Source organism: Halyomorpha halys, unplaced genomic scaffold (genome assembly GCF_000696795.3).
Source record: "Halyomorpha halys isolate HHAL.00 unplaced genomic scaffold, Hhal_1.1 Scaffold832.1, whole genome shotgun sequence".
Taxonomy (NCBI): domain Eukaryota; kingdom Metazoa; phylum Arthropoda; class Insecta; order Hemiptera; family Pentatomidae; genus Halyomorpha; species Halyomorpha halys.
Window position 1 is genome coordinate 239,035 of NW_027113014.1, and position 15,517 is coordinate 254,551.

At 34.5% G+C, this 15,517-nt stretch overlaps 3 protein-coding genes across 10 annotated transcripts in view; 1 reads left to right on the forward strand and 2 right to left on the reverse strand.

The window, feature by feature from the left end:
* LOC106686507 (uncharacterized) overlaps positions 1–1,480 on the reverse strand; it is an 8,475-nt gene extending 6,995 nt beyond the window's left edge. For 4 of the 6 annotated variants that reach the window (XR_010844310.1, XM_067050657.1, XM_014429854.3 and 1 more), the window contains exon 1: positions 1,229–1,480. Coding sequence is in view for 4 of the 6 variants with exons in the window: in XM_067050657.1 (XP_066906758.1) it covers positions 1,229–1,375 (147 nt within the window). In the remaining 2 variants the exon portion in view is untranslated. The remainder of the gene's footprint in view (positions 1–1,228) is intronic. The other 2 variants (XR_010844311.1, XM_014429852.2) reach the window with 2 other exon arrangements.
* Positions 1,481–1,505: 25 nt separating this feature from the next.
* LOC106686508 (NADH dehydrogenase [ubiquinone] 1 beta subcomplex subunit 9) lies at positions 1,506–6,275 on the forward strand. 3 transcript variants are annotated; one of them, XM_014429858.2, is made up of 5 exons: positions 1,506–1,643; positions 1,721–1,853; positions 2,391–2,530; positions 4,393–4,478; positions 6,105–6,275. In XM_014429858.2, the coding sequence occupies exons 2-5, from the start codon at positions 1,750–1,752 to the stop codon at positions 6,135–6,137; spliced, it is 363 nt and encodes a 120-aa protein (XP_014285344.1). In that variant the 5' UTR covers positions 1,506–1,643; positions 1,721–1,749; the 3' UTR covers positions 6,138–6,275. The 3 variants fall into 3 exon arrangements, with proteins under 3 accessions (XP_014285344.1, XP_014285341.1, XP_014285343.1); XM_014429855.2 differs by having other exon boundaries at positions 1,507–1,643; positions 4,393–4,483; XM_014429857.2 differs by having other exon boundaries at positions 1,542–1,643; positions 1,728–1,853; positions 4,393–4,483.
* Positions 6,276–7,219: 944 nt separating this feature from the next.
* LOC106686505 (uncharacterized) overlaps positions 7,220–15,517 on the reverse strand; it is a 33,866-nt gene continuing 25,568 nt past the window's right edge. Inside the window, exon 3 of the mRNA XM_014429851.3 lies at positions 7,220–14,132. Within this exon, the coding sequence (XP_014285337.1) occupies positions 12,843–14,132 (1,290 nt within the window). The 3' untranslated portion in view covers positions 7,220–12,842. The remainder of the gene's footprint in view (positions 14,133–15,517) is intronic.

Genomic DNA, 15,517 nt, shown 5'->3' on the forward strand with positions numbered 1-15,517 from the left:
GAACTGTTACTCTGCCTCAGACTCTCTCACCTAGACCTACTCTACCTGCGTCAGTGTCCAGGGCTCATCCCCTGGCACGGCCGATCCTAACTTATAATGAATACGCCTTGTCGTGGGCCTTCTGTAAAGAGATATCAGGCTGGAGAAATCGCCTAAGACCAGAGACAACCCCGACAGTTGGATCAGAAGCAACACCATCAGCCCATCGCAGCTTTGGTCTTCCTCTTCTCCTGGTACCATGGAGCGGCTCCATCACTAATTGTCTTCGTGGATCCTCACTGCCCATCCTTACGATGTGTCCTGCCCATCTCAGTCTTGCAATTTTCATCACTCGAGCTATATCGAGCTCCGCAAACATAGTGTACAGCTCGTGGTTTTTCCTCCTTTTCCACTCTCCTCCGATGAGAACACCACCATATAAACGTCTAAGGATTCTTCTTTCAAAGACTAGGAGTTCCTGTTCACAAGCCCGGGATATAGTTCTAGTCCCACAACCATACAGCAGACTGGGCGCACTATCGTCTTATAAAGACAAAGCTTTGATGTTCTGGAAAGAGGAAAACTCCGGAACTGCCTTGTTATAGAAAAATAGCACCGATTTTCTGCTATGATCCTACGGCGAATCTCTTGTTCAGATTCGTTTTCTTGAGTTAGCAATGAGCCAAGGTATACAAAAAATTAATCTTCTCAAATTGTTATTCCCCTAAGGTCACCTCCTCTCCAGGTCTAGGCACCTCTTCCGTAACCACTTCATTAAATTGCTCGGTATAACTTCACATTCATACCTAGCAATTTAATGATTAACTTGCGATTTTTATTTTATTTATCATCTGATATTTCTTTATTTATATGTTTTGAGGAACTGATAAAAAAGTTAAATACGATAGTATTGAAAGTTCGATAGCAAACTACGAAATAAACATTTTTATTAACGTCGATATATGAATTTATATCAGCCTAGTACGTGTCCAATACGTAATAGATAATATCCCACATTCTGAGCTAAAGTTAACAGTCCCTCTTCGCCTTCCAAGTCAATATCTTGAATCTGAAAGTTTTGTTATAGTACTGAATGTGTTGTGCCCAAATAATTGTTACGTCGGAACCATTTTCTTCGTTAAATTGCTCAATTTATCCTACTGAATGCTTTCTTCGATGTTTGTTAAAAATTTGACAATAGGTCTTGATGGATATTTGATAGAACATTTAACTAAAACGTCAAACTTACCTTCACAGAAACATCCGAATCTGAGTACAATGTCGGAGCACTAAGCAAAGACTCAGAAGTCTTGCCGGACGTAGTCACGATAGATTCAACGTAATCTTCACTGTCCTCAGAATCAGACTCGAACTTTGTTTCGTAATTTACATTCATTTCAGTTAATCACTATTTCTTTGACGAATACTATTGAAAGATTAAAATAAAATTAATAAACTATTATTTTAGCATAACTGATCACATGATAATTTATCATTACACAATAATAACAAACTGATACCACTTTTGAATTGTGTAATTTTATTTTAATATAGTACCAGATGACATATGTGTATTATTCGATAAGTGTCACTTTCTTTAGCTCTTTGAGTAAACATTCGATTCCAATTTAACTCATCTGCAGTTGTCAACGTTTTGTAAAAAAGTAAACATTCCATACATAACATGTATTTATTATTGTATTTACACGATTTCCTATACTTTCATGTTTTTCTGTTTGAGGTCTCAGGAAAAAGTAAACATTTGGTTTTATGGCCGTGACCATACCGTTTAGTCTTCCTCTCACTCGAAAACAGAGAGTACTTAAATTGTACAAGGAAATTTTAAGAAACTTGGAATCATGGTATTACTATAGGTATGTATTCACTTATTTACCCCTCCTTCCTCCTTCTCTAAGTAATATCATACAATCTCTAAAAGACTTGAACCTTCGAAGCAGCAGTCAAATAACAAACCAATCTATACTGCACCATCAGGACAAAAAAAGATATGACCTCATGAAGAAAAATGTAGTTCATATCTGACCTGAGACCGTTTTGGAGATAATCTCCTTTGAAGTTTATTTACTTGTCCTCACTATTAATTAAAAGTTGTGAAAATGATTCTTATATCAACCTTAGTATTTTTTTTCCTGTAGTTTTTAAAATAAATAAATTGTGTCAATTAAATTAAATTAAAACATTGAGATGAAATATATATTTAAAATTAAAAGTCTTAATATTTATACCTTTCCTTAAGTATATTCTATCAAATTTCCTTCTCTTTTTATTTATTTGTTAATAAATATTTACTTATTACCATTCAATGCTTATCTTATTATATATGTCTCATTACTATCTAATGTATCATATCTAAATTATTTAATATATGTTTTTCTTGTTATTGTGAACAGGCCAGTGTTTCGATATCAAGCTACCATCATGAGGGCTAGGTTTGATGAAAATAAAAATGTACCTGAGGAAAAAGCTATGGAACTACTGTGTGAGGCTGAAGAAGAACTATGCAAAAAGGAACATTATGCAATAAAACAATGTAAAATTTATTTTTTATGTGAACTGCATTTCTTTAACTCACATGTTTTTAAGCCAAAATGGTGATTATAAAACTCTACATACATGATAAAAATATGTTTTACAACACAATAAACCCTTTACTCACTAAATTTATACAAATTCTTTAGTCCACTTTTGGTATTGGTAGTTGGAATTCCATTGTTTTTAGAACTGAACTTGATTTTTATCTCCTAATCTCTCTAAAAATTTTATAAAATTTAGGTACCTCATGGAAGGTACATTAATATCTTAGGATCCGCCTACTCTAGTGCTATAGGTTCACATTTTTTTTAATTCTATGCAAAAACACATACCAGTGATTTAATTTTTTCAGCACTAATACTCTATAGCCATTTACAATTAATCTTCTTCATCTTCATAAGTGTGTCTCATGTACTATACTTATCTCTTTTATTGCATCACTTTTTTTTATTGTTCTATTGGCATAATGCACTGCAGCCATAAAGCCCTACTCTGCACCACTACTATACTATGAACCCTAAGAGGCTGGCTGGGTCGACTAGTTTCTATTACTTGCGGTCAACTATCTGATCCATTCCAAACACCACAAACCTATTGCAGTTGCACATCATATGATATGGTATCTCTTCCTCCGTTTGACAGAATCTACTTAAGGGTGGCACTGCCAGATTGACCATGAATACATACTTATTCAGTTTACAGTGACTTGTATAATTTCTCCAAGAGATATCCTGTCCAATTGAAGCAAACATTTGCTTCTCTTTACACATTGTCCATTTAAAAATAGCTTGGATGAAGCTGTCTTATGTTCTGCTGCCTTAGCACTTTTAGCCTCAATTCTCCTCTTGGTTTAGCTTAAGCATTTGCCACTAACTGCCTCTGAGATAGTAGGAATTCTCTCTTAATATGAATAGCTTTTCCTAACCAACATGTTGGCTTCTTCTTGGCCTGGTATGCAAGATTATCTTGGCACCCATTCAACAGTTTTATTGAGCTAAGTTGTTAGCATTCTTTCACAACTCCTTATCTTGTAGTACAATAGTTTAGTGCTGCAATTACCACTTAGCTATCAGTGTAAAACTGTAACTTTCAGCCCCACCTTTAGTAGCATATTGGCACAATTACTTATAGCTAGTACTTTAGATTGAAATACTGCATATTTACCTAGTGAAATAGATATTCCTTTTAGTGGTTCATCTCTTCTCCAGATGTTTCCTCCAGAGCCCTGAGTTTTGAGAGACCCAGGGTGTGGAAATTTTTACTGTTGCTTGGTCTATGCTGCTTAGTTTTGTGAATGTTTACCTGGTAATTTATTTCTAATAGTTCCTATATTTGGAGGTCTGAATAGTCCTCAATCCACTGAAATTAAACGCACCAGTAGTAAACACTATTCAATTTGAAAAATGATAATTACTACAATTTGATATCCATAGATGGAGATTCACTACAATAACTTTATAAGGTTAATTGATTGAAATTCACCTGACTTTATAGGACTGCCAGGAGTCTTATAGCTTGAACAGCCATGGCTATGGAAATTAAAAATTCTATTTTATCTAAAAAATTTTTACTGTGAAATTGTATTTTAGTATACATTTTATCTGATTAATTTTTAGTGTGGAATGACTCTTAAGTAAATATTAATTGCCTTGCTGAAAGCTAAGTTATTAAAAATAAAGTAAAACAATTTCAAATAAAAAATATTCATTTTAATTTTTAAATTTATTTTACTCCAATAAAAATAAAAGTAATTGAGTATTGACGAGTAGTATATACTTAATTTTTAAAAATTGATTTGTAAAGGAAATAAAATCCTAGGAGAGCATTAATACCACTAAAATGATTTTCTTTATTTTACAGTTCCTTATACGATTAGAGGTATCACATATATGAGAAATGTGCATGTACCAGACTGGGTTTTAGACTACTGGCATCCTTTAGAAAAAGCTCAGTAATATACTTTTCATTATAAAAAAAAATTTGTAGTAGCCAGCACAAACTAAAGCAGGTCTCAAAAATTGTACAATTTCCGATTCTCGCTCTACAATCTAACTTACTATTTACTAACAAAAGGTTTGGAGTCCTTTACCCATATTTTTTCACAGTTGATCATAATAAAATGAAGATTGCTCAAACCAATTGTTTTAAAAGATTTTACGTTTTTAAACAACAACTTATGTTTACACCTTAAATAAAACTCAATGACAATCAAATTTATATTATCAATATCAATTTTGCCTAGTAATGGAAGTGCCAGGTAATTAGAGAAGGTCAATGTTGCCAATTACAGGCAGTTAAAAGCCTAAACTGATCCAATATATACTGTGTTGGGAATAAGTACAGCAGCTCATTGTAAAAATGCCCACTAGCCTTATTTCGTGCTGGCTATTAATTCTTATTAATCTAGCTATTAAAATTTATACTCATAATTCTTATTTTGAAGTAAATAGAACTTTTTGACTTGTCAACTGTTAAATATTTTGCTGGTTTTGGATGAATTATTGTTTTTGTTTAGGTAAGTATTTATTTCTATAGTTTATCAATTAATTCAGGGTACTATTTCACAATTGCTCCACAGGCTGATCAGCTTGTATGTCTTGTTATCAATCACACAATACATTGTATCCGTAAAACATAATGTAAATTTAGTTGAGGTGTTCGTGGAGTGGACTAATCTCAAAACTCAAATTACTTGCTCACTTGTAACTGAAAGTTTTGATGTTGACCCACGTTGTAGGTCTTCATAAGCGCTAAATAAACCAGATACAAAACATTTTAAACAATAGTATCAGAAAGAGCTGAAAGATGAGCTTGAGCTTCAGCCCAGTCGAGAGTAAAAACAAAAGAAGAAAAAGCTGATAGATGAGCCTCAGCCATGTCAAAAGGAAAAGGAAGGAAGACAGAGCTGATAAATAAGCTTCAGCCAAGATGAAAGAAAAAGGAAGGGAAACAGAGCTGGTAGAACTTTAACAATGTTGGGAGGAAAAGGAAGAAAGACAGAGCTGAAAGAAGAGCTTCCCCCAAGTTGAGAGGAAAGGGAAGGGAGAAAAAACTGATAAGACAAACTTCTGCTATGTCAAGAGGATAAGTCCCTTTTCCTCTTGACATGGCTGAAGTAGTAGAAGACAGTAGGTGATCAAGGAATTTATGAATCCACTTCATCCAACTCAAGAGGAAAATAAAGGGGGACAGAGCTGATAGAACTTCAACATTGTTGAAAGGAAAAGGAAGTAAGACAGGGCTGGAAGAATAGCTTCAACCAAGTTGAGAGGGAAAGGAAGAGAGACAGAACTGATGAATGAGTTTTAGCTCAGTCGAGAAAAAACTAATAGATTAGCTTCAGCCATCTCAAGAGGAAAAGTAAGACAGGAGATCACCGAATTGATGAATGCACTTTAACCAACTCTAGAGGAAAAGGTTGTTTTTATATTTAATATATTTTTTATTAAGGGGTAGGTTCACATATATAATCTAATAGTGGATATTTTGATAAATTATTAACATAAATTCATTTTAAAATTGTTATATTGTAAAATATAATTATGTATATAATTACTTGTTTCTTGGGATAGGTTTCCATATTACTTTTGCAAGAGAGAAGATAGTAAGCTGGAGTACATTAAGATGTGGGAAAAAAAGTATGGACCAAGCTCACCTGAAAACAGTCATTGAATCCTTTGCTATGTTTATATTTGTTTTCAATCAATCGTAGATACATAATACATGTTTTGTTTTGCTTTCAATGCATGTTTTTTAAGTGTTGTATGACAATTTCCTAATAAATGGTGTGAAAAATTGAAAAAAATCATTTCAGAATTTAATTTCCCAATCTACCATCATAATTGATGCATGTATTTATGAGGCTTTATCATCGTGACTGGCATTCGAGTCTTTTCGGTAGATTGAGGAAAACAAAATTGTGATCACTGATTCCTGTGGGAAATAGAATTCTGAAACAATTTTGTTCTTAAGGTAGGTTTTTCCATTTTCTGCACCTTTTACATGAATGAAAATCATTTTAAAAAAAAATAATAAATACTAAATATAAAATACTGGAAGATATTGATTGACCGTGTGTAAAGATGAAAGGAATATGGTCCGGGTGCGGTCAAAAAAACTCAAATAGTAGAATATACTATTTGAGTTTTTTTGACCGCACCCGGACCATATTCCTTTCATAAATATAAAATAATATTTATATACTAATAAATAGTAAAACACCTTGTAATTTATTTATTTTTTTTAATCAGTTTTATATATGCATAATATTTCTATATTTGAAGTTATTTTAATCTAAATCTACACCCATTTCTATACAAACTAAATTGATTCATACTTTGAATATCTGTAAAGTTAAATTATTTAAAATGTAATATCTTTTTTGTTTTTTATATTATGTTAGTTAAAAATAAAAGTGTTTTTATCCAATCTTATGGACTTATTATCAATCTTTATCATTAGTATACAGCTAAATTGAACAGAATAAACATAATAACTCTGTCACATTTCTTCAATTGTTTTCATTGTATTAAGTTACTTATATTGTCCTTATAATCTTAAGACAGTTAAAATGTAGGTTCAAACCTCCAGGACCTGATTTACTACTATGCATCCATCTATAAATATATTACTCCAACTTGTTTCAACACAGGTTTTAGGGAGGAAAAAATTCTTTAGAGTGATGATATGTATTTAAAATGTTTTATTAAATAGCATGACTATGGAAAAACCAACAACTATAGGTAGGAAAATAAATTAGTTATTTTTACAAGGAAGTTTTTCAAAAAAATTGATGAGAGGTCAACAAAATTTTTTTGTTTATTCTGTACATTAAACTGAAGCCAAAACCTTCATTTGTCACTAAAAAAAGTTTGCATTTGTAGAAACTAGGACAATATTTTAGATATTAAACAAAATTTTTAAATTGCTATTAAATAACTCAAAAATTACATACATTCCAGAATAGGTAACTTTTATTTTAAATACAATGCAATAACTTAAAGGTAGGTGACTTTTATTTTAACCACAAAGTAATTTTAACTTGAAGGAAGGTAACTTTTATTGTACATTGTAATTTAAATACAAAGTAATTATAACATAAAACGAGGTAACTTTTATTTTACAAGTAATAGTAACAATTAATGCTAGAATTTTTGTTTTCAGTTGGCCCTAAAGACCTTGTAGATCTATGGCCGCGCAAGCCAGCCTTCTCCATGCCTGTCTGTCTTGGGCTTCTGCTTTTTAGTTTGCTACGTCTTTATTGATTCTGTTTATCCATCTGGATTTTTGCTTCCCACATGGTCTTTGGCCAACTAAAGTGGCATCATTATTGTGTTGAGGCGTCCTGATGGACAGTTTTGAGCCACATATCCCGTTCATCGTAATATTCTTACTTCAGATCATGAGTTATTGACTGGCCTGTCTCTGCTAGCAGTTCACTTTTAGCTCTCTTCTACTCCATGCGATAAGGTACTGATCCCAGATCACTCCTGTAATTGTATGGAGGACTTTCTGTTCAAACCTCTCGATTCTTCTTTCTAGGGTGCCTGTTGAAGCTCAGGTCTCACAGCCACAAATGAGAGCTGGATTTGTGATGACATTGTACACCCTTAGCTTCAGATTACACAATATTTTTTCAGGATTTTAATAATCTTGACATGGGAAGGCTCGGTTCACCCTTGTTATATGCAGGTCCATTTCAATCCATTGCTCATTTATTGATGTTATGCAGCCAAGGTATTTGAAACTACTTTCTGAAACGATTTGATATCCACACAGACCATGTTGTTAGTGTGGATTTTTAGGCTTAAAACATATAATTTATTTTATCTTCATTTACTTGCAAGCCGATTTCCTCAGCTTCTCTTATTAGTCTTTAAATGTCATCTTGGTTACTTCCTAGGACCCTAATGTTGTCTGTGTATGTCAGGATTTTATGTTTCATTCTGATATGCACACCACCATTTTTGCGTGATGTTCTTCTAATCAATTTTTCTAGTGCTAACTTGGTGAGAGTATGTCTCCTTGTATCAGGACTCTGCATTTAGGATCGTTTGTAAATGTTTTTGTCAATCTTACCAACTTCCGGGGATTCCCAGCTTAGTTACGATCTTCCAAAGATAGTTTCTGTCTACAGTCACTCCTGGGACCAATTTATTGTAGAGGAATCAGAAAATCCCTGGAGTATCCCGTACAGGGTGGCACTGGGAAAGGTTAAGTCGTTACAAGTGATGGCGGCTATTAGAGTGAGAGGTGCCCAGGCAACCACCTTGGAGGAGGCTGCCAAGATGTATATAGACTATACATACACTAGGGATGATCCGTCCCAGGACAGTGCAGATGATGGAATGGTCCGCCCAATCTGTCTGGATGCCTGCTGCAGTTACCAGGCTGGTCTCAGTCTGGGTCAGCTTCATCTTCTTCTGGTGGCTCGCCGATGTTGAGCGGTCAAGTCCTTCCCATTGTGAAATGTGTTAGGCTCACCACCTCCTTCCATCCTTAAATGAACTCCCTGAAGAAGGGATAATTCTCTTCTTCCATCAAACAGGGAAAGTCCGACTCGGCGAGGGCGAAAATACCGGTCTTTCTCAACAGTCTGGCTCGGTGTCCTTCCATGGCGGAGCAATCCACTATTACGTGTTCTGCTGTTTCAGGAACTCCGCACGTGGGGCACGATGCTCTTTCCAAAGCTCTGCAATCTTTCCCCGAAACCCCCCGTTTCCTGTTAGGATCTGTGAGACCTAATAGTCTGGAATGACCCATTTAGCCTTCAGTCTGGAAGGGACGGTTGGGAAGAATTTTTTCAAAGTACCGCCCTTTTGGCTTGCTACCCACCGTCCATTCCACTTCTATATTGAGTCCCCCCGCAGTATTTTCTTCCACAAGTTTGGAGTCTCACCGATCCTCTCTTGGAGCTCATCCGGTAGCGCTTCTAGTCCCTGCCTCTTTACTTCATATTTAAGGACATCCTCCCTGAGGATGAGGTCCAGGGGCATCGCTGCGGCCAGCACCTGCACCGCCTCATGTGACACCATTCTGTATGTCTTTGTGACCCTCAGCAGAGCCAATCTCTGTATGGTGGCCAGTCTTCTCTTCTGTGTCTGCGTGAGGTTTCAGCTCCAGGCAGGGGATGCGTACCTCAGAATATCCAAGATCACACCTTTATATATAGTCATCGTTGTAGGGTACCTGAGGCCCCAAAATGCACCCTCTATCCTACTTAATCCATTGAGTGACAGTGTCACCCTGTTCTTTAGATACACTAGGTGAGAAGTGGCATCGAATCTTCTTCTTATTTTCACACCAAGATATGTCACCTCCTCACCCGGTCTAACCCTCTCTCCTTGGATATCCAGGGTGATAGATTGAGCCCTGTCCGTGGAGCCTTTTATGAGTATGGCCTGAGTCTTGGCTGCTGCCATACTCAACTTCCTCCTCACGTACCACTCTCCTACGAGACTGGCACACCTCTCCGCTTCTCTCTTTAGTCTGGATCTATTGTTCTTGGCCACGATGACTGCCAGGTCGTCGACGTAGGCCGTGGCAAGGAACCCCTTGTCCTCCAGTTCCCCATGCAACTCATCAAATACCAGCTTCCACAGAGCTGTTCCGAGGACCGAACCCTGGGGACATCCTCTTTTGATTTTTCTCTTGACCTCGTAGTAGTTACCCCTGATCCTGACACTCCTGTTATTGAGGTAACTACCTATGAGGGAGTATAGATTACTAGGGGTGCAACCACTGGAGTACACGGGGCCACCAAACGCTGTCGAAGGCGGATGAGATGTCAAACATGATCAATAAGACATATTTCTCCGCCCTACGCACTCTCAGCAGTGCATCCGTAGTTCCTCTGCCACGGGTCGAGCCAAACTGCCATGGATGACTTGGAGCACTTAGGACTGGTCTAAGGCTGTGGACGATCATGTGCTCCAGAACCTTACTAGCTACTGGGAGGAGGCATATTGGTCGATAGGATTTAGGCATTTCTTTATCCTTACTACCTCCCTTGTAGAGCAGTCTCAAGTCTGCAATCCTCCACTTGTTTGGAAAGTACCCCTTATCCAAACACTCGTTGAATATATCCAACAACTCTTCCTCAATATAAGGAGCACTGTTCTTGAGAATTGCAGCATCTATGCTATCTAGTCCTGGAGCCCTCCCGATCCTTTGTCTGTCTACGGCAAGATGAAGGTCCCAAATATCCCATGGTGGGCATAGGTTGGTACCCGGTGGGTATAACGTGGTGCGTCTAACCATTCCATCATCTGCACTGTCCTGGGACGGATCATCTCTAGCGTATAATGTAACTCTAATGTTTGGGTAAGGTTTCAGAGAGACTTAAAGATGGAATAGTGCTCTGAACTTCGGGTGCGTCTGAAGCGTCTTCTGGCAGTATCTCGTTTTCTCATTAAGTTTCTTATTTCTGAGTTAATCCAGGGAGCCAGAGAGCGTTTGAAGGTACAGGTTTTAAGAGGAGCGATTGAAAGATCAGTAGTTAATGAATTTATTTTGAGAAATCCATATCTCAAAAACCATTGACGTATAGATTTCTGTTAACACTCGAGTTAAAGCTAGTTTAATGGGATATAAAGTAGTTGAAGAAGTTTATCTTCACAGGAGTAGCAGTTTTCATGATATTTACTAAAATAAATTGATTTATAGTTGTTCGGACAAATTTTTATTTATATGCGAATATCTTATAAACTACTATCCCTACGAAAATATGTTTCATAAACTACTTTCTAGTAAATTAAATTTCCTTTACTACGAGTACTGACAGAAATATCTACGTCTTATGGTTCTAGACGTACATATTTCTCAAAAATCAAACATTTTATCCAAACAACTAGAAATTAACGTTTTGTAAATTTATTTTGTCAAATATCATAAAAACTACAACTCATACAAAGATAAAGGTTATATACTATTTTATGGTAAATTTAACTAGCTTTAATTTAAGTGCTGACTAACATCTGCACGTTTTTTGGTTTCTGAAATAAAGTTTTTCATAAATCAAACTTATTGTCTGAACAACTATAAATCAATTTATTTAAGCAAATATCGTGTAAACTACTATTCCTACGAAGGTAAAGGTCATAAACTACTTTATAGTCCATTAAACAAGCTTTAATTTGAATATTAGTAGGCATAGTTCCTACATTACTTAGTTCCTGAGATATGGATTTCTCATAATAAATATACTAACTACTAATCTTTCAGTACATGTTTATAAATATAGCTTTTTAAAAAGCTAGTCAAAAAGAACTATTGAACGTAAATAGCTCTAATAGGGCTAATGTTTCAGCAAATTTACTCTGCTTCAAATAATGTCCTCATAGGTTTTCTAGTATTGTTTGTAATTTTAAAGATATAGAGCTCTGAACGAAAAATTAATTTTTTTTAATGTTTTGAAACAGCCACCATTTTTTATTCCCCCTACCTATACTTGGGAGACTCATCAATTTTGACTAGTAATTATACATAGTTTTCATTAAAGTTATCAAAAATTGGGGTGAAATAACTGGCTTTTTTCCTTACCAGCTCTTTGCACTAAACATGCAAGGTATTTACACTAAACATGCAAGGTATTTACGTACATTTTTTAAATCAGACTTTCTTTAGCCAAATTTAATTTGTATTTGAAGAATCTGCTGGAATTAAAACTTTTTTCCTTATTAAATTTTTAAAATATAACTATGTAATGAAAACAAACAGTAACTATTAAAACAAAATAAAAATTTAAGTATGTTAGGAGTATCGGTGTACAACGTAATTGCTGATGGTTAACTTTCATTACTGGAAGTTATTTTAACTTTTCGATAATTGTATGTATGTACTTACAAAGTTTATTTTATTTTATTTTTTTAAATTGTAATAAAAATATCAAGTTCTCTGAACATAGATATAAATATGAAAAGTAATAAAAAATATGTAAATACAAAATTAATGCACTCCTTAATGAGGTTTCTGAATTTTTATTCGAAAAACTGAACTTTGAAGGCATTCAGGCATGCATATGTACTTATTACAGATTTTAATTTCAAATAGCATTGTAGTAAAAAACAAGAAGGCCTCTTTTTAAATATTTTTTTTCTAATAGTTTTACAAATGTTTCATAATTTTGTAGAAATCATAATAAAATAAAACATTTTACAAAGCTAAATGAGAATAAAAATACTTCAAAAAATAATAGGTTTGAAAATAAATGAAAGTTAGTGTAACAGAAAACAAGGTTTAATCACATAAATAGTTGTACCATCAAAGTAACTGTTATTTTAAATGTTATTGTTACCATCAATACTATTAGTTCATATCCTAATATTCTGGAGTGAAAGTTTCCATTTAGAAGATGAATCCGCTAGTACAATTTTAAATTTCAAATCTGGCCATAATTTTGATTGAATTTTGTCAAATGAAGTGAACATTTTCACTTTAGTAGCACCATTTTGAATGTAATAAGCAATTTTATCACCATGTCCAAACACCATAACATTGGGCTGGTTTGGACCGATTTCTAACTTGCTTTGATTTTCAGTTGAAATCACTGGATCAGTTCCTGCCCAAACAAACACTTGCAAGGAATATTTCAACTTTGACACCCCAGTTAAAATTACTTTATTACCAATTAGGAGTGGTCTAAAAGTGCCAATTCTTGGCATTATAAGTAGTGATTTTATATTGGTGCACTTTGCTAACACATTAGGAAACTCTATTGAAAATTCAAAATCAACGAGTTCTAACTCAGATAAACTGGGCAATTCAGATACTTGTTCTACTAACATAATTGTTATGTTGGGATTATGACAGGTCTCAAGCCTCAACCTCTTTAAGTTCACAAGGTTTGGCAAGACAACCTTGCAAAAACAAGATGACAAAGAGTGACAATCCCCCAATGTTAGTGATACTAATGTCGAGGGTAGAATATGTTCGATGCATGATAAGTTGATTGCTCTTGTGATAGTTAATGTCATGAGATTAAGTTCTATATTGTCAGCATTCGATCGACAAAAAATTAATGTTTTTGAACCGATGCTCTCTAATCTCAATGTTAGAAGGTCTTTCATATTTTTGAGAAAGTTGACATTAAGGAAATCACCAATATATTTTTGTATCCTGGCATTTCCTTCACTAATGGAATATGCAGAAAGTGATTTAAGTTGTGGAAGTCCTTCAGCTAACAGCGTAACGGCTTCTGGAGGACATTCCTCCATAATTACCTCAGTCAGGGTGGTGACTTGAGTTAGTAATTTGCAGAATCTAAACCAGTAATCTCGAAAACACAGGTAATGAAGTATTCTAAAGTTCAATTCATGCCTGGCAGTACCTCTCTGTACCTTGAAGAAGCTTACCCCTCTCAAATCTAATTTTTCAGTCCCATACTTCTTAAGAATTTGTACTATCAGATTACTGTCATTTACTAGACAGTTATTCAAATTTATTTTCTTCTTAAACCTATTGTCTGACCCAACAAGATTCCACACTTTGCAAACCTGTGCAGCTGACAGGAGGTCCTTAGTTGATAGATACTGAAATACATTAAGGAGGATGATATAGGCCTTATCGGCATCGTCAATGAAGTTAGGGCCATCATGCTTCTCCTAAAAGAAATGAGAATTCCATTTTTATCAATTATATTTCTTTATATTGTATATCTAAAGAACAAATAAAATACAAAATAGTACCAGAATGAAATTACCTACCTTGACGGTTTCGGTCCAGTCAAACAAAGTAAATATTTTTTTATATATTTAAGTAAGTCTGACTTAAATTGAGGAAAAAAAAAAATTACTTTTTCTTAAGGTGTGTTCTCTATTAAGAAAGTATAGTTTTTATTGAATTGAAGACTAGCATAAAATAATAGAATAATTTACAGGATTTTCCAAAGATTTATCAACAAAGTTCTCCAGGAACAGAGCTGCCATTTTACATATTTGGACAACTTTATAATTGGCTTGGACGATGGAAGAGTATATTAGCGAACTCCGTCAAATACGCCACCAACTAAGAGCACAGCTTAAAAAGAACCTAACCTAATACATTCTTGCTCAAAAGGAGGTGCCGAAATGCTTCAGATGCAGCTTTTGGCTGAGTCGTTCACCAAATCCACAACTTCACATAAAAGCTATTGCGTTTCTTTTTAAAAAAAAAAAGCAGGCTCATACACAACAAAGGTATTCTAATTATGATAGAGAGTTTGAATTAAATGAAGAATTATTATGAAGAGTTGGCAGTATTTCAAAATTCAGTTTTTTAAATTTTATTTTAGGAGATAAAATACTAAGTACACAGAATATATTGTATTTTTCATCTTGTATTTTAAATACAACAAAATAAAGACGAGTTTTAAATTATTAACACTGGTCTGATTTAAACTTTTTTTTCATTTTTTTGTAGAGAATTAAATTTCCTTTCAAATGTCAAAATGAAAATGCGTTTTCTGAACTCAGGAGGGTCTAAAACTGATGAACAAAACATACTGTACCATAAAATATATATTTTTTAGTTATGAACATTAAAGAAGTTTTCTTTCCATCATAACATTCTTCATCATTAAAGGCCTTTAATTAAGTTTCATCAAAATCGTTAAAGCCTTTTGTGCACTAGTGTATAACACGTTTTTCAGCAATTGCACACAGAGTGTCATTTCAGGTCACAGCTATCAGGAGGGGGGGAAGGTGGGAGAAATATACACAACAAAAAAATAAAAACAAAATCAGCACACCTGTTGAAGAGACAATCATGACACATACACACAAACCAATGGGGAATTTTTTTTTTGGACTCAGGGGCTCTAAAATAGATAGATTCCTTTGAACTGAACATCAGAAACATTATCCGATTACAATAGTTTCCTTACTTAGATTATAAGGAAAGTAAAAAAATTGAATTTGATGTTTAAAGAATCTGATTGGACCCAAGCACCCACCATCCCTAGCAGGTCACATCCCACAATCACCTTGTATTCCCTCGGCATACTCCCTAC

Bases quoted from the DNA above. Each gene is read 5' to 3' on its own strand.
- LOC106686508 (XM_014429855.2), top strand. From the start codon at position 1,750: ATGGCCGTGACCATACCGTTTAGTCTTCCTCTCACTCGAAAACAGAGA. The intron at 1,854-2,390 runs GTATGTATTCAC...TATTGTGAACAG, and splicing joins GAATCATGGTATTACTATAG to GCCAGTGTTTCGATATCAAG. The intron at 2,531-4,392 runs GTAAAATTTATT...TTTATTTTACAG, and splicing joins ACATTATGCAATAAAACAAT to TTCCTTATACGATTAGAGGT.